Source organism: Tupaia chinensis, unplaced genomic scaffold (assembly GCF_000334495.1).
Source record: "Tupaia chinensis unplaced genomic scaffold, TupChi_1.0 Scaffold000187_1, whole genome shotgun sequence".
Classification (NCBI taxonomy): Eukaryota; Metazoa; Chordata; class Mammalia; order Scandentia; family Tupaiidae; genus Tupaia; species Tupaia belangeri.
Genome location: NW_006159662.1, coordinates 4,677,929 through 4,700,877, shown reverse-complemented (window position 1 = coordinate 4,700,877; position 22,949 = coordinate 4,677,929). Strand labels below are relative to the sequence as shown.

Sequence of the window (22,949 nt, the reverse complement as noted above, 5' to 3'; positions counted from 1 at the left end):
CAGCTCCTGGTGAACGGGACCAGTCTCTGCACCCACACCTGCTGCCACCTCTCCTCTGCTCCAGGCTTCTCTCCAGACAAAAAGGCAGCCTTCCCCCACGGCTCAGCTCCCTCCACCCTCATAGCTCCCTCCACCCTCACAGCTCCCTCCACCCTCACTACTCCCTCCACCCCATGGCTCCCCCATCCCACGGCTCCATGAAGCCTTTCCTGCCCTCTGCGGGCATGGCTCAAAGCACAGTGCGAGCTCCGGCCTCTGCAGGTGAGACAACACCCTGCCTGCGCTGAAGCTCTGTGCACTGGCGCCCTGTCAGCCGTGGGCTCCCCGACGGCTGGCTCTGCTTTTCTTCTTCATGTCCCACACAGTACGTTCACAGTCTGGGTTCTCTAACTACACATTAAATCGAGTACAAAACAGCAAATTCTTCCAGCTCTAAGTTATAGGAGACAACAAACTGATTCTTATGTTCAACTAAGTCACAAATAGGACAGGATGGTTTTGCTGGACTCAGCCAGGCTGTCTGGAGAAGTGAAGACTTGGAGAAGACCAATTGGAAACGACACAAGCAAAGCAGAAGAAAGGGGCTCAGGGCAAGATGCCCTGCCCGGGAGCACAGAAACTCAGGGACGGTTCTAACATTCGACAGCCAAAGTGTTTCTCTCAATCCTTTTGTGACTTGTTGACGTTCACCTTTGGACAAAACAGGAAATTGTGCAATTGAAAATACTGTTTTCATTTCAAAAACATCGGAAGGTTTGAACGTGATGGAGACATGGTACAGAGGATGTTCTGGTGCCGGTAATGCAGCACCAGAAGCCGGCTCTGCAGTCCTCTGTGGCCACTTGCTCCTGGGATGGCCGGGCCCTTGGGTCGCTTAGAGTTCTCCTGGCTCCAAGCACGGACCACACAGGAGAGGCAAGAAGGCCTGAGGGCCCCGCTGCTGTCACCTATGGGTGGTAACAAGGTGTACTCTGAATTCACAAGACGACACGTGACCTTCTGCCATACGCCCATGTTTTTCCATCTAGAATTCTGTTTTGGAACACTTTATTAAGGAAGGAAAAACTCTTGCAGTGCCCATGAAGAGAATGAGTCAGAGTCCTGATGAAAGAGAACATGCTGGTCAGGCCCAAAGCGAGGGCCAAATGAGAATTCCTACTGGACAGAAAAGATGACTCTGATTGCCCCAAATCCCGGGGTTTACCTGGCCTCATCCGGGGAGATAACTTTGGAAATCAAATGCAATTTCCCGGCTGTCAGGCTCCACTCTGCTAACTTCCACCAGGAAGAGTGGATCAGGAGATGCACACGTGGCAGGTTAAATGAGAAACAAGCTTAGTCTTTTTACTCCCTCGTAACAACCTAATAAAGTGGTTAACTTGGGGGAACGCCAAATCTTACAGCCCTCCATTATTTCAGCCTCTATAAAAACAAAAGAGTAATCTGAGGTGTTGAGGAGATACCTTCCTGCAATTATGATTACAAGATTCTAATCATTAGGACTTAACAGATTTAATGCAGCATGTCTCCATAAAGACCAACCATCAGAGCTAAGAATAGAAAGGCCTCGAGCCATACAAGCATGAAGTTTGGACAGAAGCACAAAAGGAAAGGAAGACATATATAAATGTGCTTCTTCAACTGATGTGCTTAGTGGACGATCACACTCCAGCTGTCCGCAAAGCCTGAGTAGTATTCCTCTTCCTCGCTCTGATCCCAGTCTCCGGGGATCGACATATAACCGGATTCTCTTTCTCTGGATATGTTTAATTGAAAGCAGCTAAGCGAACGTCCCTGCCCCCCAGGGGCCAGACCCAGCCTACCTTCTTTTAAAGTCCATTTGATTGAGCCAGTCCTCTTGCTGACAGCATGCAGACTTCCATCCAGGGTCGACACAAACAGCAAAGTTTCTGGAAGCGTCACTGTGCTTGTACTTCCCAAAGTCTGCAACGAGATGGCGAAGAACAGCCACATCCACGTGATTCTTTGCCTTGGGTGTGTACACACACACAGAACTCCAACCCCAATTTTCTTTCTAAACTCTCCACCTGACTGGTAGCAAAACCGAGGTTTAGAAACCTAAATTCCCATCCAGGGCACATGTCTTGGCAACAGGTAAGTCAGGTTTAAAGCCCCAGTCACCCTGTTCTATCTAAGCAGTAATCCTGCCCAGAGACAGGCAAGGACAGGACCTCTGAAATAATCCATGGACAGCCAAAGAGACAGAGGGGACTGAACGCTCAGCTTTCTGACTCTCTTCTCTCAGTCTATTTGACTCTCTAAAACCTGGTCATGTCATAAGATTCTATTGGGTTGTTGGAAAAGTCACGACGCATTTTTTTTCCTATGTAAAAATGTGCCGGGCCTTTTCCCGGCCCATATGATAAAGATGAATGCTAATACACTCCCACGCATATATGCACATGTATGAGAGTTTAACATGCAATGAATTAGGGGAAAGTGTTTAAAGTAAAATAAGAAAAACAGCTTTCATTATATAAAGAACCTACATGGTAAAATAACAAAATTCCAATGAAGATGTTAGAAAAGCAAATGAATAAAAAGCATAATACAACCTTCCTCAACTATAATCCAAATACAGTTTAAATTAAAATGTACCCTCTTTTGTTCAATGAATTAAAAAAAAAAAAAAGCTTCAAAGAAAATAGCCAAAGGGGACCAGCAGATGGTATTTAATGGTTACCTGGCTGGACTCACACATGGTCGACTGCAATTCTAATCCAGACTTGGTGGCTTCAAACTCACACCAGGCTCCTGTGTGTGCATGCCCAAAATGCCAAAAGAAGACTATAGGAGAAGGGACTGCAGTGTGGCCATCCCCCTGGGGAGTGATTTCTCACTTTCTGTCTCTCTCTCTCTCTCAACGGGGAGTGCTTGCATCCTATAGCAATAATCTCTCTTAAAAAAAAAAAGAAAGAAAATTGCCAAAGGATGTGAAATTAACTTTCTCACCCATTGCTGGTAACTGTCCACTGGAAGTGATAAATTAGTACAATTTCTCTGAAAGCATAAAAATACTCATACTTTTTGATTTTCTAATTTCATTTCCATATCCTAAAGAAATAATTTCACATGTGGTAAAAGCTCTCTGCACAATGATACTCACTATATCCCATTTAGAAATACAAAAAAAATGGAAAGAACCTAACTTCCAATAACATCTAAATGGCTAAAATACATTCAGACACATATGCTCAATAAAACATTACATAATAATTAAAATAGCACTTGGAAAAATCTGTAATATAGAAAAATGTATACACTATCAAGTGAAAAATATAGAATCCAAAATTTGGAATCTGTTTGTGTTTATAATTATACTAGACAGGTTTTTTTTTATTTTTTTGCCTGCGTGTCCTCTGGCTTTGCTAGGATAATACCCTCATCTACATGGTTTCCATGGGAGCAGTCGTGTGCATGTGCGTGTATGTTTACATACATGTGGTTATAACGGGTAAGGTTTCCTAGGTAAAGCTTCTCTTTTGAGACAGAAGCCCATTCAGCAATGCCACCCTTATAATGAGATTTTTTTCCTTCCTTTGTCACTACACTCGTCTGCAAATTAGCTGGCTCCTTTGGGTCTTGAATTAAAAACAGGCCAGTGCAACTGGTTAATACTATGACAGTCTGAATTTTGGTACGGATTCTACTTTTAACATACAGGGGTATGGTTGGGTTTTAGCATTAAATGCAAAAGGATTGGGGGTTACTTGTGCTTGAAAGCTGATCCCAGAATGCCTAGTTACTCTCAGTAAGAGGGAGAGGAGGAGATGACGCCTAGTTAATCCCTTTAAAGGGAAAGGGCTCTCTCAGAGCCAGCCTCAGGTGGCAGGATAAACATCAGAGTCCCTGCATTCCTGTTCCGCTGTGGAGACCCACTGGCAGTGTGGGTGAAGCGGCTGCCAGAACCTGGTTCACGCCATTTCTTGAAAATGCCTGGTCTGGAGGGGACAGGTTTAGCCTTGGCTTTGCCCAGGGCCCACTCACAAAGATGGGAGAAATCACATCAGGCTTTATTGGCATCTGCTAGGTCTATTCCCTGTGCAAGGTTTTAGGTCTGAGAAGAGTCTGTTTTTTTTTTTTTTTTTTAGTTTTTTGCCATAGGGTGTATGCATGGCTTGCTAGAGAGAGACAGAGAGAGGGAAAGTGAGAAATCACCCTCCAGGGGGGATGGCCATGCGCAAACCCCTTCTCCTCCAGTCTCCTCTAGGAATTTTGGGCACACACGCACATGCACCCAGCGAGATTTTCAACCGCAGTCAGCCATGTGGGAGTCCAACGCCTTAACCACTACACCACCCACTGACCCCAAGTCTGCTTTTAACTCTACCTTTGGAACTAGGAAATGAATCTCAGCATATGAATAAGCCTCAGAAGGCACTCACCTCAGCCCAGGATCAAAGGTCACTCACTGTTTTGGGAGTGATGAACATTTTAGTTCACCAAGTCCAAATGGTGACAAACTACACATGGGCTGCTCCCACCTGAACCAGAGGACAGTGCATGGCCAGGAGCACCCAGGACTGGAGAACACCCAGGTGAGAACGGGTTTGCAGCCTGATGTGGGATGGCTGGACTATGTCTGGTGGGGGCAGCTGGGAGCCTGAACAAATTAAAGGGAAGGCTGATGCATACCTGGGGGCTAAGAAGTGGAAATCTGCAGAGCCCTCAGCCCTCAACCCCAGTGATCAAATAGTTACCCAGGAGTATTGGTCGCTGGGAGAGTCATGACATATTTTTCAATGTTTTTCTATGCAAAAATGCATCATGACTTTCCTGATAACCCAATAATGTGCCCAGATCCACACAAGAATTGGGTTTAACTCTCTGGGTGACCGAAGTGGCAAGAAATAAAATTTGGGAGGATCCTGTGAAAGTAGTTTCTACCATGTGGAAAAAGCTGAATGAAAGAAAGGGACAGAATCAGAGAAAGAAGCCTGCGATGTACTCTGTCTGAAGGCTGGAGGGAGTTCCCTGGCTCTCCTGGCCCTCGGGCCAAGGCAAATTTTTGCCCTTGACCTTGGAGAATAAATCCTCCTCTTCACTTAAGGCGACTGGAATTACGTTTCTGTCACCTACAACTGCAACAGTCCACACACACACATACACACCTACTTAAAAAATACAGAGGAACCAGGAGATGGCATAATGGCTATGTTGCTAGACTCCCATGTAGTTGACCATGGTTCGAGTCCCAGACCCGGTGGCTTAAAACTCGTGCCAGGCACATGTGGGAGCCTGCCCAAAATCCTGAGAGGAGAATGGAGGAGAAGGGACTGCAGCATGGCCATCCCTTGGTGGGGAGGGTGTGTGTGATTTCTCACTTTCTGTGTCTCTGTCTCTGTCTCTCTGGCAGGGACACACATACTATAGCAAAAATCTCTCTCTGAAAAAAAGAAATTATGTATTTAGTTTTATTTATTAAAAAAGAGAGAAAATACTGCAGAATCCTAGTGATACCTTTTTCTCCTCTATTTGCCGAATTTTCAATAATCTGATCACGTAATCTGTGAGGATTTTTTCACAAAATAGAAAGGAGAAAGACAAGTCAGCAGGGGGGAGAGACACTGGGACTGAAGGGTGCCCAGTGAGCACCCACACTGGGTGAAGCCCACTGCATCTCAGGACATTAGGCAACTTGGCCACCTTGGATCGCTAATGGCCACCAAACAAGGGACAGAAGTTTAGAAATGACAGAAGCCGCCCGATGAGACTGTGTGCACCTAAGAACAGTTCGTCACTGTCATTGAAGCCTACAGTACCGCTCTCGTGAACACCATGCCCCCAAGTACATATCCTCACAGTACTGATACTGAAAAGGGTAAATATTTGCCAAAAGCTATCCGTGCTCCTTCACTGCTAGTGTGGAAACAAAGCCGCCAGCCTTGTCTGAGCTTCTTGGAAACAACGGGATGAGCGTCTTTGGTTGGCTGGTGACCTGAAATAAAACACTAATTGCATCACTATGGTTGTCTTCTCAAATTCTCAAAAAATACAAGGTTTAGAGGGAAGCTGAACTTAACAACCAAGAGCTGTGGCAGTTCATGGTGATGTTCACAGCAACGACATAATCTTGGCACCACTGGCAGGTTCTTCGGAACAGTGCTGTTCTCTCGAAAGGCAAACGTTACACATTGCCTGGTGTTTTTAACGCATGAAAGTGCTGTCTTCCACTATAGCAGCTGTAACGAACACAAACTAAGTATGCTTCTAGAGCCTCATGTGGTGCTGGGCACGGCTGAGGACTATGTGTAAACGAACATGGAAAAACTGCTTTGCAGCCATGAACCTGTCCATTACTTTCACCAACGGTTTCTGTCTTGGGTTCTCACTTTCTCCACATGGATGAAATGGCAGTAGGCCCTAAGGTAATGCACTAACACCCTAGTTTCAAGCGAGCCTCAAAACGCAGAGAACTGCTGAGTCTTCAGATCACTTCAAGCTGGCAATCAGGAATCTGGATCATTTTTAAGGACTAATGAAATATGCACACCCTGGCTTTGATGGGGACATCTAGGAAGTTTTCGGTAGTGCCACTATAGATAGTAAGCATGGTAAAGTGGCAGTTAATCTGGTTGAATCTAAAACTAAACGTCCATTAGCCAACTGTTCCCCGTGGACTTCAGGCTCTGTCCCACAAGCCCTTGGATAGGAGGTGACTTGAGATCATTTTGGAAAGGGTCAGCCAGAGCACTATGAAGCCTGACGATGCAAGGCAGTTGACGCCGTGGGAATGGTGTCTGGTAAAACCTGCAGGTGTCACCCAGGGTAATTCAGAAGGAGAAGAGCCCTGCTCGGCCAGGACTTTGACAAGAGTCTGTCTGCCTCCCAGGAAAATAGATGCAAGGCCAGGGCTGACTCACATGTAATGCTCTGATTACAAAGCAATGTTGCACAAAACCCAGTGGCTTCACAATTTGATAAAATGTTCCACTCTGTGCATTTACTAGCAAGACGTGGAAGCAGCTACCAATTGCTTATGCTGAGACAATTAAAAGGTAAGTCACCAGGGCCAGCAGGTGATGTGGTAGTTAAGGCGCTGGACTCGCCACTGGCTGATCACAGTTCAAGCCCCAGACCTGGTAGCTTGAAAATCACACTGGGCACATGTGTGTGTGAGGTTAAAATCCCAGGAGGAGAATGGAGGAGAAGGGATTGCAGCATGGCCATCCCCCTGGGGGTGATTTCTCACTTCCCCTCTGTCTCTCTCTGGTGAGTGCACATGCCCTATGACAAAAAAAAAAAAAAAAGTAGCTCACTAACAATTTAATTTTTCTCTAATATTCTAAACTCAGCTAATTGTTAGTGCTCTTACATTCAGTTCTTGTATTTCATATAAGAAAAAAATGTTTTCTAAAATGCCATCTGAAATAACTTGTTTAGAAGTCTTTATTGGGGCCAGCCCCACTGATTAAGCATTGCGCGTTGGGAGCTGGATACCACATGGCCAACCGCAATTCCATCCCAGCCCTGGGGGCTTGAAGTACACACCAGGTACATGTGCTTGCAAGCCCAAGATCCTGAAGAAAAGGAAGAAAGGGGATTACAACATGACCATACCCAATGGGGAGGTGCTTTTCCTCTCTCTGTCTCTGGCAAATGTAAGCACTCTCTAGCAATAAAAAGTCTTTTGAGGGGACCAGCAGATGGCTTAATGATTATGTTGCTGGACGCCCACGTACTCAACCATGGTTCGAGTCCTGGACCTGGCAGCTTAAAACATGCCAGGTGAGTGTGCATGTGTGCCCAAAATCCTGAGAAGAGAATGGAAGAGAAGGGATTACGGCATGGACACCCCCCCACGGGTGCTTTCTCACTTTCTGTCTCTCTCTGACTCTGGTTAGCACGTGTGCCCTGTAGCAAAAAATCTTAAAAAAAAAAAAAAGTCTTCAGGGTTGGCAAGTGACATGGTGGTTAAGGTGCTACATCCCCACATAGCTGACAGCGGTTCAAGTTATAGACCTGGCAGCTTGCTTTCTCACTTTCTCTTTGGTCAAATTAAAAGATAATAATAATAAATAAAATAATTCTTGGGGCCAGGATTAAGGACGCAGGATTCCCACATGGTTGACCATGGTTCGAGTCCCAGACCTGGCGACTTGCTTTCTTACTTTCTCTCTCTGTAAATAAATAAATTAAGTTAAATAAAACAATTCTTAAAAAAAAATTCTTTTTTAAAAAAAGAAAAAGTCTTCAGTGGAGAGAATTACGGACTCAAGGGGCAGGTAGGTGCTTAAATAGTACAAAAATAAATAGATAAATCATATTATACCCCCACAAATATGTATAATCACTATATGTTAATAAAAACAAAAATGAGGGGCCAGTAGGTGGTATGGTGGTTAAGGGCACTGGACTCCCACATGGCTCACCGCGGTTTGAGTCCTAGACCCGGCGGCTTGCTTTCTCACTTTCTCTTTCTCTCTTGCTCTCTCACTCTGTCCCTCTCTGGTCAAGTTACAAATAAATAAATATAAAAAGTCAAATAATTCTAAAAAAGAAAGAAAAGAATAAAACATCCTCAATCAAAACCCAATTTCTTTCTTTATTTTTTGTTTTTGTTTTTGCTATAGGGTACATGTGCTCACCAGAGAGAAAGAGAAAGTGAAAAACCAACCCCACGAGGGATGGTCACACTAAAATCTCTTCTTCATTCTCTTCCTGGGATTTTGGGCACACACATACATACACGCGCGCGCGCGCACACACACACACACACACACACACACACACATCTCTGAGGTGTGAGTTTCAAGCTGCCTATTCTGGGACTAGAACTGCTTAGGTAGCCAGCCATGTGGGACCCAGCCACTTTAAGCTCCATGCCACTCGGTAGCCCCCAAACCCAATTTCTAAGTGAGTGTTGGGGCTGGTCAGGCAAGAAGGCAGGTCTACAGTAGCTGGAGGACAATCAGTGAGGAGCCCTGGCTTGCTTTGAGTGGCCACACTCTCCCTGAAGTTGCACCACTCACCGAGGCTTCCCCGAGTAAGCACTACAGGAAGGCACCCTACCAGCTCCTCTGAGATTCAGAACAGACGAATGAATGCCCAACACCTGAGTGTACCTCATCAGGGGTTCCAGAAGAGCTGCATTTTCCATAGAAATACAATTCATAAATTTCAGACACATATTTCAAGAACTGGCTCCCAGGTCCACTGACTTCCTGATAACACAAGTCAGAAATACAGTGAATAAAATAGCAAAGACCTTTCTTGCATCTTTAAAGCAGTGGGAAGAAGTGGGCCACACATAAATGTGTCTCATACCCACGGTTTTTCAAAGTGATCCACACTGGATGGGGATTATATTTCTGCTCCATTTATAAATCTAGAGCATCCTACCCCTACAAAAAAAAAAAAAAAAAAGTACATCCACACACACACAAACCTGCCAGGGTGAGTAAGGGAGCCGTGCACTTCTCTGGTGGTGCGAAAATCGATCAAGCCCAAGCATATACATCCCTGAAAGTTAAATTCATAAGGCAACACTGTGATGCTAGTTTGGGAGGATATGTAAACACGGTAGAGTTTAAATAAAAATCTTCCAGGTCAGCAGGTGACGTGTAGGTTAAGGAGGCTGAATCCCATAAGGTCAACTGCATGGTCTGAGTCTCAGACCTGGCAGCCTGAAAATCCCAAGAGGAGAATAGAGGAGAAGGGATTGTGGTGTGGCCATCCCCCCGGGGGGTGATTTCTCACTCTCCCTCTCACTATCTCCCTCTGTTTCTCTGGCAAGTACACTTGCCCTATGGCAAATAAATAAATAAATAAATAAATCACCAAAGCAGCCTAACAGTAAAAGCAGTGCCTGGTAAATGTAAAAATCCATTTCATAAAGTTCTCTCAGTACTAAAGAAAGCTCACATGAGTAAAATTTCATACTAATCAAGAGAGCAGACCAAATATTCTGCTCCCAAAAGAACTGTCTTTAAAGGTATCTTAAGTAAAGTTATGATTAGCCAGGAACAAAAGAGTGTTACTCTAATCAAAGCCTGCTCACCAACTCCACCTCATTTACACACCCAACAGCAAAGTGCTTATCTCTAAACATGGGAACTCCAGAGAGCCACCTGTGCACAGTGGCACAGAAATCTCATTGCTTTGAAGTCCCCTGTCTATTGAACTGGAATAAAGTTCAATACACTGACAATGGTAAGAGACTTTCTTTGTTTAACTGCATATATGTTTTAAGGATTTCAGTCTACTTCTAAATCATTCCAAATTCTGTTACACTTCGTTTACCTGTGTGTAGGTCAAAAATAATCTGCCAACTATGCAGTTCCTTCTAACCAGTCTATCGGCTGTTATGTTTCCTGAAACTAAGTCAATAAAGGCAACCATGACATTTGCTTTGGTTGAGAATCAAGTGTCTTGTTGGGATGCAGTAAAGGGCAAGGCCTAACTGACAGGCACTGTGTGGTTTCCAAACGAAGCAGCAGAGAATGTTAAACTAGTATTTGTAGCAATCCTGGTGTATGGTGGTGTAATTAACCACCACCCGAGACAGTTAAGATTCTTCCATTTAGGCTACTCCCTTTCTTTAATTAATCTCATAAAAGGTACTGCATAAATTTACTTTATTCTTGAGTGCAAAGTTAGGCTAATTTCACAGCTGGTGAATATGTTGGGTCATCTGAAAAGTCATGACATATTTTTGCATAGGATAACATAGGAAAGTACGTCATGACTTTTCCAACGACCCAATACTTCCCCCAAACTGGTTTTGGCACATTGAGGTAAGTGTCTAACTTTAATCAGGGCCAGTTCTGTTGTCTTCATGGCCCCTCTCTGCCATCAGTTCATACTGCCACCAAAGAAGAAATATCAAAGGTCTTCAAAAAGTTCATAGAAAGTAAATATTATAAAACGTGTACATACATTTCTTTTATTGGCACTAAAGTTCATATTAATGTAATCGCATGTCTAAAAAGGGTCAGTTTGATGTGCTAAGAAGGATAAGATGTCAATCTGAGAAAAGCCCCTATCAGAGCAACATGAATTCTGCTAAAACGGAAGCAAGAACAAGCATCGAACTTATGGTGAAGCATGGGTGGCGAAATGGTAAAATCATCGATGCGTTATGAAAAGTTTATGCAAACAACACCCCAAAGAAATCAGCAGTTTATGGGACCAGCAGTTGGTGTAATGGCTATGTTGCTGGACCTCATGTAGTCGGCCGTGGTTCGAGTCCTGGACCCGGTGGCTTAAACTCACGCCAGCCATGTGTGCATGTGGGCCCAAGATCCCAAGAGGAGAATGAAGGAAAAGGGATTGTGGTATGGCCATCCCCTCTGGGGGGGTGATTTCTTGCTTTCTCTCTCTCTGTCTCTGTCTTTCTGGCGAGCGTACGTGCCCTATAGCAAAAACCTCTCCAAAAAATAAATCAGCAGTTTACAAATGGGTAACTCATTTGAAGAAAGGATGTTGAAGATGACACCCATGGTGGTAGGGTATCTGCATCTAGTTGAAAGGAAAAAAAATTAATCTCACTTATGCCTTAATTGAAAAGGACTGACAATTAGCTGCCGAAATAACAGCAAACACCACTGACACCTCAACTGGTTCAGTTTACACACTTCTGACTGAAAAAGTGAGCAAACTTTCTGCTCCTTGGGTGCCAAAAACCACCACATCCAGATCAACTACAAACAAGAGAGGGCAGTTTTTAATAGAAATTTTAAACAAGTAGGATCAAGATCCTGAAGCATTTCTTTGAAGGATATCAACAGGAGACGACACATGCCTTTACCAGGACAACCCAGAAGACAGAGCACAATCAAAGCAATGGCTACCAAGAGACGAAAACTGTCTAGTCAAAGCAAAAGTGGACTAGACACGAGCGAAGGTCTTGGCAACGGTCTGGGGAGATGCTCAAGGCGTTTTGCTTGTTGACTTTCTGGAGAACCAAAAAACAATAACATCTGCTCATAAGAGTGTTTGGAGAAAGTCAGCCAAAGTTTTAGCAGAAAAACATCTAAGAAAGCTTCCACAAAGTCCTTCTGCTCCATGAAAACGTTCCTGCTCATTCCTCTCATTAAGCAGGGACAACTTTGCAAGAGCTCAGATGGGAAATTATATTATATATATTATACACACACACACACACACACATACACACATATGTATAATATACACACATCTATATAATAAATACGTATATATTCATACACATATATAAGTTCTCATGTGGAAACCCCAACAGGGTAACAAAAAGACTCAATTAGGTACCAAATTTTTCAGTACTGACAGCAGCAGTTAATCTGAAACTGTCAATTTTGCTGTTTACACTTGGAGATTTTGGGGGGTAGGGGACTGGGGGGTAGAAAGGGAAGTCAGTAAAAAGTAGGTGAATGCTCTAGTTAAATGAAAATTACTTACTAACAACGGCATTTATGACATAATTGCCACCTACATCTGCCAGATGTTGTCAAGCGTGGGATAAAAAGTTAACCACCATGAAGTACTAGTTGACACTGACCCCACGGACTAGCCCCAGCCAGCCCACTCGGTGTTTGAAGTGTGCTGGGGACTACCCACTGGCCCGTTCCCCTATGCCACCGTTCTCTCTCCAGTTAGCTGGAAGCCGTTTATAAGTCCATGTGGCTCCACACCACACAGCTCAAACACTAGGAACCATTGACTGCTTCTGGAGTACGTAATGTTCGAGATGAAAAGGGTGAATAGATCACCTAATCCAACCCTCTCATTTCACAGGAGAGGAAATCAAGGCCCAGAGAGGTGCACGACTTGCTGCAGGCACCACAGACACCAGACGGCTGATCGCAGACATACGGCTGGAACTAGGTCTCCGCACCTCCCACCCCCGTCTCCTTGGCCCATTACGCTACACTGTAATTTCACTATTTTAAATCATGGTTCTTGGAGAGCGATCAACTCAAATTACTTCGGATCTAAACCTCTCTTTTGAATCTTGCCAAGGTGGAGGAAGATGAGCACTCTGCTCTCATACAAGGGTTGGGTCTTGGGAGGAGACCAAAATGTAGTTTGTAGATTCTCTATAGACATCCAATATACCACACACCACTACAAATTACATAGGGTGGGGTCCTTAAAACATGGTCTGCAGGAAAATTCCTGAGCTCCCACAGTGGATACAAGTGGGTGGGAATAACACCACAAAAAGTCAAAACTCACAGCCTAAGCCACCAATAAATAAATAAATAAAAATCCCTACGATACACATTCATATAGTCTAGATTTTAAAATTTAATTTATTTATTATATTTTTAGAGGTTTTGGCCTTAGAGCATGAGCACTTGCTGGAGAGACAGACAGACACAGTAAAAAGGAAAGTGAGAAATCATCCCCCCAGAGGGGATGGCCATGCTGCAACAGCTTCTCCATTCTCCTCTCGGGATCTTGGGCACATACGTATTTGCGCCCACCAATTTTGAAGCTACTGGGTCCAGGACTCAAACCGTGGTCGGCCATGTGGGAGTTTAGCAATATAACCACTACACCATCTGCTGGTCCCATTGAATTTTATTTATTTATTATTTTTTGGAGAGGTCTTTTTTTTTTTTTTTTTTTTGCTAATAGGGGGGGAGAACCCACCAAACAGACAGAGAGAGACATAGAGACAGAACGCGAGAAATAACCCCCCAGGGGGGATGGCCATGCCGCAATCCCTTCTCCATTCTCCTCTAGGGATCATGGGCACGCACGCACACATGCCTGGCGTGAGTTCAAGCCACCAGGTCCATGATTTGAACTACAGTCAACTACACAGAAGTTCAGCAACGTAGCCATTATGCTATCTGCTGGTCCCTTACATTTTATTTTTTAATTGACATAAAACTTGTCTATACTCACAGTATACATACAACATGATTTTTTAAAATAAAGAAACATTAATTTTATTGTTCTTCTTTTTTTTTTAAAAAAAAAAGAATTATTTTATTTTGATTTGAACTACAGTCAACTACACAGAAGTTCAGCAACGTAGCCATTATGCTATCTGCTGGTCCCTTACATTTTATTTTTTAATTGACATAAAACTTGTCTATACTCACAGTATACATACAACATGATTTTTTAAAATAAAGAAACATTAATTTTATTGTTCTTCTTTTTTTTTTAAAAAAAAAAGAATTATTTTATTTGACTTTATTTCTTTTAATCTGACCAGAGATGGAGAGAGAGAGCGAAAGCAAGCGAGCGAGCGAGAGAGAGAGAGAGAGAGAAAGTGAGAAAGAAAGCTGTCGGTTCTGGGACTCAAACCGCGGTCGGCCATCTGGAAATCCAGTGCCTTAACCACCACGCCACCTGCCAGCCCCATCATCATTCTTATTTTTTTTAATTTGGAATAGGGAACATGTGCTCACCAGAGAGAGAGAAAAAGAGAGAGAGAAAGTGGAAAAAGAGCCACTGGGGCCGGCAGGTAGAACGGTGGCTAGGATGCTGGACTCCCACATAACTGACTGTGGTTTGAGTCCTGGACCTGGAGGCTTGCTTTCTCACTTTCCCTTTCTCGCTCGCTATCTCTTTTTGGTCAAACCTTTAAAGATAAATAAATTTTAAAAAATAAAATAAAATAAATAAATAGTTCTTTAAAAAGAAAGAGAGAGAATCCATTAAGCTATTGAAACACAGTAGGCCATGTGGGAGTCCAGTGAGCCTTTTTTTTTTTTTTTTTTTTTTTCAGAACTTAGGGGGAAAAGAGCAAGCAATGCTAGAGAAAACAGCAAAGGAGCAGTAGGGTACAGGTCAAATATCCAGTCCATGTGCATGGCGGATCAACCTTATCTGAAAACAGGAGAAATGCTCATAGCCCATGATGTTTTGATATATGTATACACTGTGGAACGACTAAATCAAGCTACTTAACATATCTACTACCTCACACACTTTTTTGTGGTAAGAACACAACAAAAAGAAGCTACTCTCTTAGCAATGTTCAAGTATGCAATACATTGCTGTCAACTATAGTCACTATGTTGAACAGATCTCAACAGCCTGGTTCTGATGGTGTAAAAACAATGGTCTTTGATGATGATGACAACGATGATGATGTAGTAGCCTCTTCCAATGCCTTTGATGGAGCCAGTCATTCCTTAAATGTCAGTGCCAAGGCAATACATATGACGGATCAGTACAGAACAACTCTAAACAGCAAGGACCATTTTACTGACCAACCACAAACCAATGGGCCTCACAACGTAAGCTATGACTGCTTCACTCAGTAAGAACCAGTGCTCACAAAAAGAAGGATATTCTCTTTTTTTAAAAGAATGATTTATATAGTTTTATTCATTATTATTATTATTCTAATTTGACGAGAGAAAGGGAAAATGAGAAAGCAAGCTATCAGGTTCAGGACTAGAAGCGCAGATGCACATCTGGGAGTCTGTCACCTTAACCACCATGTTACTTGAGGCCCCAAAGAAGAATATTCTTGTTGAGTTTAAGAAAAAAGTGGGCCAGCAGGTTGTGTGGTGGTTAAAGTTGCAGGACTCCCACATGGCTGACCGTGGTTCGAATCCCGAATCTGACAGCTTGCTTTTCTTGCTTTCTCTCTCTCTCTTTCTGTCCTTCTCTAGACAAATTAAAAATAAATAAATAAATAAAGTTGAATAAAATAATTCTTTAAAAAAAAAATCTTACACCATCAGGTTTCCAGAATTTCAGCACAGATTTCTATTTTTCAGCTCATCTCAGAGGCAATCTTTATGCAATTCTCACACATTTGGACAGAGAGAGAAAAGACTAAGAGACTGCTTGGATGACTATGTTGGCACAACCTAATCTACAGGTTGTGGCTCAAAAACCGAGGACTGAGAAACAGGAGCAAAGCAAGAGGAACTGGCCAAGACCAAACAGCATGGCTTTCTCCAGCTTATCGAGTGGTAGGCAGGAAACAGAAGCAGGAAGGAATTACCAACAAGGAGATAGCAAGCCTCTGGGTTCCAGGCAGAGGCCTTTCCAGACACCAAAGAGCAGAACTCCCTCCTGGAAAAGGCCAAGTAGCTATCCAGGGTGGGGATGGGAGAGGGGACGAACTTTTACAAGACATACTCTACTGTTCTCAGACTGTTTTTCCAGGATTCTTTCTTCCTAAAGTAATCATCCTGGTCAGACTTCTGCCTCATCTGGAGGTTATCCAACCTCACTGCCAACATCTTCGGGTCTGGAAAGTGGCTTACGTGTGCATCTGAATCATGAGGCAAGGTGGTTAATCTTTCAATCTTGTTTTTTCTTTTGAAAACTGAAGGATGGCAACACTTCTCTAAATGCTAAGAAAGCAAAATAAATATTAAGAAATGTAAAAGCAAGAGTTACATAAATATTTCAAAAATCACTTTATTTAACTCTATTCATTATTATTTTTAAATTTGAGCAGAGAGAGACAGAGAGAAAGAGAGGGAGGGGGAGAGGGATAGTGAGAGAACAAGCGATCAGGTCTAAGACTCAAATCGCAGTCGGCCACGTGGGAGTCCAGCAACCTTAACCACCACTCCACTTGCCAGTCCCGAGTTACATAAATATTAAAGATCACTTAATGAAAGAAATCGGTGGTAGCCAAAGATAGCATCAGAAAGTAAACAAAACTCAAAAACCTGATTATCCACTCTGCCTCAATCTCAACTACTTCCCATCTCTTGTCCTCATGGGCAGAAATCAATAATAGCTGGTGCGGACACAGACAACCCAAGATCATTAAGACAAAGTTAAAAAGTGTTTGACTTCTGTTAAGAAGGAAGAAGATTTTCAAAAGATTTTCACCGAACAGTACTACTTTTTAAGGTCTGGGATTATATTTCAATCATCTGGAAACTTACTTACATAGTAAACCTCATTTTCTGACGATGCTAAAGAATTCAACAAATTACTTGTTTTGTTTCTGGACACTAATAGTATAATGCAATCATTAAAAGGGGAGATTCTGGGGGCCAGCAGGTGGCATGGTAGGTAGGGTACTGGACTCCATATGGCCGACCATGGTTCAAGTCCTGGACCTGGCAGCTTGCTTTCTCACTTTCTCTCTTTCTGTCTCTCTCTGGTGAGTGCATGTGCCCTACAACAAATTAAAATAATAATGATGAATAGAATTAAATAAATAATTATGTAATTAAAATAAAAAGATTCTGGAGTCAGTTCACCTATGTGCCTTGGTTTCGTCATCCGTAAAAGGGGTTATACTAATACCTACTTAAAGGGGTTGTTGGGAGAATTAAGTGAATTAACATAATATAAACATATGTAAAACTCTTAGAATAGCGCTTAGTATACAGTGAGCACTATACAGTGTCTATTATTACTATTATTGAAGAACTGTATGAGACACTAGGATCTAATCACAACAAAAAAGTTGTGATACCTGCCCTCACGGAGCTTATCATCTAACTGGGAACTCAGAGCCAAATAATCAATCAATCTCTCTCTCTTTCTCTCTCTCACACACACACACACACACACACACACACATGGAATGACAAACTGCAGCACATGCTAGGAAAGTGACATATGGGGAGCCATAATAGGTAACAGGAGAAGATGATCTGGTCTTGTAATAGAGAGGAGGAAGATTTACAGTAGTAAAGGTTTTCCTGAAGGAATGACATTTGAGTTAAGATTCATAGAGTTGGGAAGGGAAGAACATATTTCCTGGGTAGAGGGAACAGTGTGCAAAGGCCCTGAGCCTGAAAATAATTTACTGTTGACCAAGCCAACCAGTGTAGCTGGAGGGAGAAAGCAGAAGGGGAAATGGGACAAGGTGGAGCTAGGAAAGCAGATGGGAGCCCACGCATGCGTGCGTGCAGAGTGAGCCCCAAAAGCCAGAATCATTTTAAATTTATTATTATTATTATTATTATTACTTTAAAGTTTGCTATAGGGCACATGTGCCCACCAGAGAGAGATGGGGGAGGGAGGGGGAGTAAGAAAGCAAGCCACCAGGTCCAGGACTTAAACTGCAGTTAGCCATGTGGGAGTCCAGCACCTTAACCACCATGCCACCTGCTGGCCCCACCAGAATCGTTTTTACATGTCTCATTTGTTACTTAAGCAGCCCATGGAAAGAGTAGGAAGGTGTGCTGCTCATATCACTGTAAGCAGATCTGGAGGAGAAAAAACATTCACCTGGGGTAATGGGTTGGGCATACTGACCACACCCACCCCGGGTGAGTCTTCTCTCATGTTTTAAGTTATGCTAACATTAGACTGCTGTTACTAAGCTGGTTTATAGCTGGATATGAGCACAACACACCAAAACTTCATGGAAGAGTTCAATGAATAAGACTGCTGTTGTGATGAATATGGCCTTTGGGACAAACCCCAATGCAAGGTCTCCTCTTTCTGAAACCCCTCATCTGAGGGCCTTAACCCCTATGAAGGCCCAAGGGGTTAAGCCTGCCCCTCCTCTGTCTGTCTGTCTCTCTCAGGTGCTCTGTCTCCAGTACCTGCAGTCAGTCCCAGGGCTTTTCTCACTATGCATACAGAAATCTTGGGGGTACCATACTTGTAGGCTAAGGGAGGCCACTGGCTCCCGGTCTCATTTCTCAGGCAGACTGGCAAGGGCCTGAAGGATTTATCAATCTCTTCCAGACACTCCCTGCTTCACGCTTCTTCCTGCTGGCTGACCTATCTCCACTCTTACTTGTTGCTCACTTATTTCACCCCCATTCCCAGAATGAACCTCTCTCCTTATTCTACAGACAGACAGAAAGCAGGGTCCTGTCACATGGAAGGCCTGGAGCCCCAAGGCCTACGAACTGCCTTGCAGGATTTGCCATCTACGAGGAGACAGACGCTTTACAAAACCAGGACTGCGCCTCCTGAACGCTGAGTTGGCAGCATCCCGGGTCCTGCCCAGAGCAAGTAGGAAGACTGGGTTGGATGGTGCTCTCAGCTCTGTAGCATGATAACCCAGAACTTAACCAGACCCTCATTTCTCCTCAGACTTCCCTGTAGAGTCTTCTAGTCCTGACCCATTCAAACATGTCCCAAAAACCCACAAAAGAACTTGAGAGAATTTAGACATCTTGATGCCTTTGAACACAGTCATTCCCAATCCTGGTCTTACGAAATCCCAGTGTCTCCACTTAATCTCAAAATATCGCATCATTAGACATTAGTAATGATCTGATTCACTTCAAGGTTTAGGGTGGAGGAAAGAAATATCGCATAAATTAGCTAATGTTATGTGGGGTCGGAAGGTGACTCCCAGGTATACATACACACTAATCAGTTCATAAACGGAAAGAGAGATCCCTGTTTCTCTCCAAACCACAGATCAGATAAGTGACTGAAATTTACCAGACACTGAAAGCCCCAGATATTTCTAAGTACTGAACCATCAGATCAAGATGACTCTAGGTCACTTTTAGAAGCAACTGTGGCTTGGTTCCCAGTCAGTTGAGTACAAAAACTACAGATAAACTTGTTCTTAATCTCTATGTGTAAAGGAAACCGTTTTCTTCTTTGCAAAACCATACCACAGCAAGTAGAAAATGAACCCTAACAGAACTATAGGTATAAGGTTGCTAGACTGTTCAGAGCAAGGTAGTGCCTTTGAGTAAGAGATTCCCCAGATCTGGTTTTACAACTTTCTTACAGTGTTTGAATTTACCTGGAGATGTTACAAATACTTATGCAAAGGAGACAAAATTTAATTTTTTTTAATATGGGGGAAAAAACCCTACACATCCCACATGTGTATTTGAGGGCAGAGTTATCACAAAATTCGAGGAATTGCTGGCTCTGTTTCCTGAATCATGAGGGTATCTGAGGTTTTCCTGACAGAATTTCTTTAAATGGGTTTGTTTATTTATTTATCAAGGTTTTTGCCATAGGGTGCGTATACTCACCAGAGAGAGACAGTGAGAGGGGAAGTGAGAAATCATACCTCTCCAGGGGGCATGGTCATGCCACACGCCCTTCTCCTACATTTTCCTCCTGGGATTTTGGACAGGTATAGGTATGCACACATGCCCTGGATCCGGGACTCGAACCACAGTTGGTTATGTGGGAGGTCCAGCGCCTTCACCACTATATCACCTACTAGCCCCATTCCTGATAGAATTTTAAATTTTTTCTTGCCTCACCATCATGAAAAATAATTAGAGTGATTATCATTAAAAATGACAGTAGGGAGAACCAGCAGTTAGCGTAATGACTATGTCACTGGACTCCCATGTAGTCAACCGTGGTTCAAGTCCTGAACCTGGTGGCTTAAACTCACTCCGGGCGCGTGTGTGTGTGTGCCCAAGATCCTGAGAGAAGAATGAAGGAGAAGGGATTGCGGCGTGGCCATCCACGCTGGGGGGTGATTTCTCGCTTTCTGTCTCTCTGTCTCTCTCTCTGTCTTTCTGGCGAGCGCATGCGCCCTATAGCAAAAACCTCTCCAAAAGAAGAAAAAAAAAATGTCAGTAGGGTGCCATTACATAACACTGAAGCCATATGGGAAAGCCCTGGGTTTGGTTCTTGGGTCAATCTGAGCATGCTGGGTACCTCACAATCCTGACTGGCTGGAAGGCTGTTGTGGATCACGGGATGGCAAAACTATGTTTGGGGTGCTGTCTCCCACCCACCTCACAAAATAAATAAACTAAAGAAGACCAACAATTGTCATGTTTAATGCCTCATATTTGCTCAGGATTTTCAGACATACCTGAGAGCTGCCAATCCCAGTCCTCCAGGAGACTAGAAGAGAAACAAACTAGAGTATGAACCTGAATGTTACCCCATCACTGAGCGATCTGAAGCCACTCGGAGTGCAGGAAGGACTGGGGCTTGGGGGAGCACACTGGTCAGGGAAGGCCCTACCTGCAGGAGAGGTGAGCAATGAAACTGCCCCCAGTGTTGTGATAACTCACCAGGCCCCCATCTGCTGGCTCTGCTTTAGGTTCCCCCCCCATGCTCAGAGTTGTATCACCTTCTCCGTTCTATATAACTTATGTATTGATTATGCTACTGCTTCCTGCCTGTCTCTACCAAGGAGCTATACTCTAAGTGCCATCTTTGCTTTGCACATTGAGTCCCAAGAATCTCAAGCTGTTCTTGCTATATAATATGTACTCAGAAAGGCTGGCTCTGTGGCCTAGTGGTTAAGGCAGTCAGAACCCACGTGGCTGGCTACGCAACTTGAATCTCAACCCTGGTGTCTTGAGAAACACAACAGATGGGTGTGCATGCACACTCAAAGTCCTGAAAGGAGGGAGAAATGGAGGAAACCATGCCCTGTTGGGGGTGCTTTTTCCCTCTTTCTTTCTCTCTGGTGAGAGTATGTGCCCTCTGGCAAATTAAAAAAAATTATATGTATACATATATGTATATGTGTGTGTATATATAAAAATTGGTGAGTGAATGAATGAATGAATGGACAAGCAGATGGAATTGAAGAAACGGAATTCACTATACTCAGGAGCCAGGAAGCTGGGAGGCTTAGACCCCACAGCCCTGCCAACTTCCACCTCCCCGGGGAAGAGGGTGAGGCCGTACCAGAAGGCAGATGGCTCAGGGACTAGTCACTTTAACCTACGTGGTATTCCTAATTGGGGAAGATATTTGGAAACAGGCCGACCAAAGACGTTGTCCTAGCTCCACTGCCTTGGTTTACAGATGAGGAAATGAAGGGGGAAATACCCCATTTGCCCCAAATCTCACAGCTACCTAGCATAACCCCACCCCCATTTCCCACCGACTGAAACACGTTTCATCATATGGGTCAATGCACATATGGGAACAAGAGACTATGCCTGTAAGTGGTCATTTAAAGCGGCTGAAATGATAAATGATGCCTACTCCACTCTAGGAGGGCAGAACTGGAGCTGCCGCCGGGAACTTCCTTCAGGCACAAATTCATCAGGAAACAGCCCCAGTACTGGAGCCACTCAGCTTGCTTGGACCTGTTCTGGGGCCATCCTCAAAGAGTAATGTCCGGATTCTGCAGATATTGGTCAATTTGGTTCCAATGGAGCTTTAGATTTGGTCCACCCCAGTCAGTGTGATACTTAGGAGTTTCCTCTTGCTTCTAAACCAGCTAGTTAGGATTCTTTAAGTAATCATAGAGGTGGGTCCAATCACTGAGACAAAAGACTGCTCATTCCCTGGACGCCTTCAGTTCTGCACCTGCTGGACAAACCCTTCAGCAAAAAGCTGCCCAACTGGGCTAGGAGGCTGCTGACAACCCCCCCCCCCCCCCGATCTCACATGCAAAGAGGGAGGGAGTGTCAAGCTGCACCCTCCCACCACTTGCTTCCAACACATGTATTCCCACCCTGACGGGAAAGTTCCTTTCTGTGCACATGCTTCATCCTGTGCTAACTCACTCTCGCCGTGATTCCGTCTCCCCACTGCCCTCGGCAACCTTGCTCTTGCTATAGAAGGCTTCTTTTAATTGCAAGAGGGCACGTGCTATGCAAGGGGCAGGGGAACATGGGGGACTGGGGTGGTGGGAAGAGGAATGAGAAAGCACACTTCTCCCTTCCATTCCTCCCTTCTTCACGACTTTGGGCATGCACACACATGTACCCAGTGTGTTTCTCAAGTTGCTGAGTCCAGGACTCAGCCACACAGTCAGCCACATGGGATCTGGCCGCCTTAACCAGGCCACCAGTTGGTTCCAGAAGACTCTGTTAAAACCACAAGGATGATTTTACCCTTTAAGGCACCATGAAGGGAACTGAAAACAGTATCATTTTGATTTCTTAGGCCTCTTAATATACGGAGAAGGCAAGAGTAATAAATAAGCATAAGTGTCTGGTAACATTAAATAAACACTTAAACACCTTCTGATTCATAGCTAAGTATATTAAATATAAAGCCGGTTAGGAGCTAAAGCTGATAAAATCAATTTCAATAGTTTGTACTCCAAGGAAAAAAACAATTCATTGGTCTTGAATCACCTGTTCTTTACAATAGAAACACACACACACACACACACACACACACACACACACACACATCTG

General features: G+C 43.8%; 1 protein-coding gene across 1 annotated transcript in view; it reads right to left on the bottom strand.

Moving 5' to 3' along the window:
• ERN1 (endoplasmic reticulum to nucleus signaling 1) overlaps positions 1 to 22,949 on the bottom strand; it is a 91,171-nt gene that overhangs the window by 61,681 nt on the left and 6,541 nt on the right. The window contains 2 exon segments of the mRNA XM_006146833.3: positions 1,824 to 1,944; positions 20,651 to 20,682. Of these exon segments, the coding sequence (XP_006146895.2) occupies positions 1,824 to 1,944; positions 20,651 to 20,682 (153 nt within the window).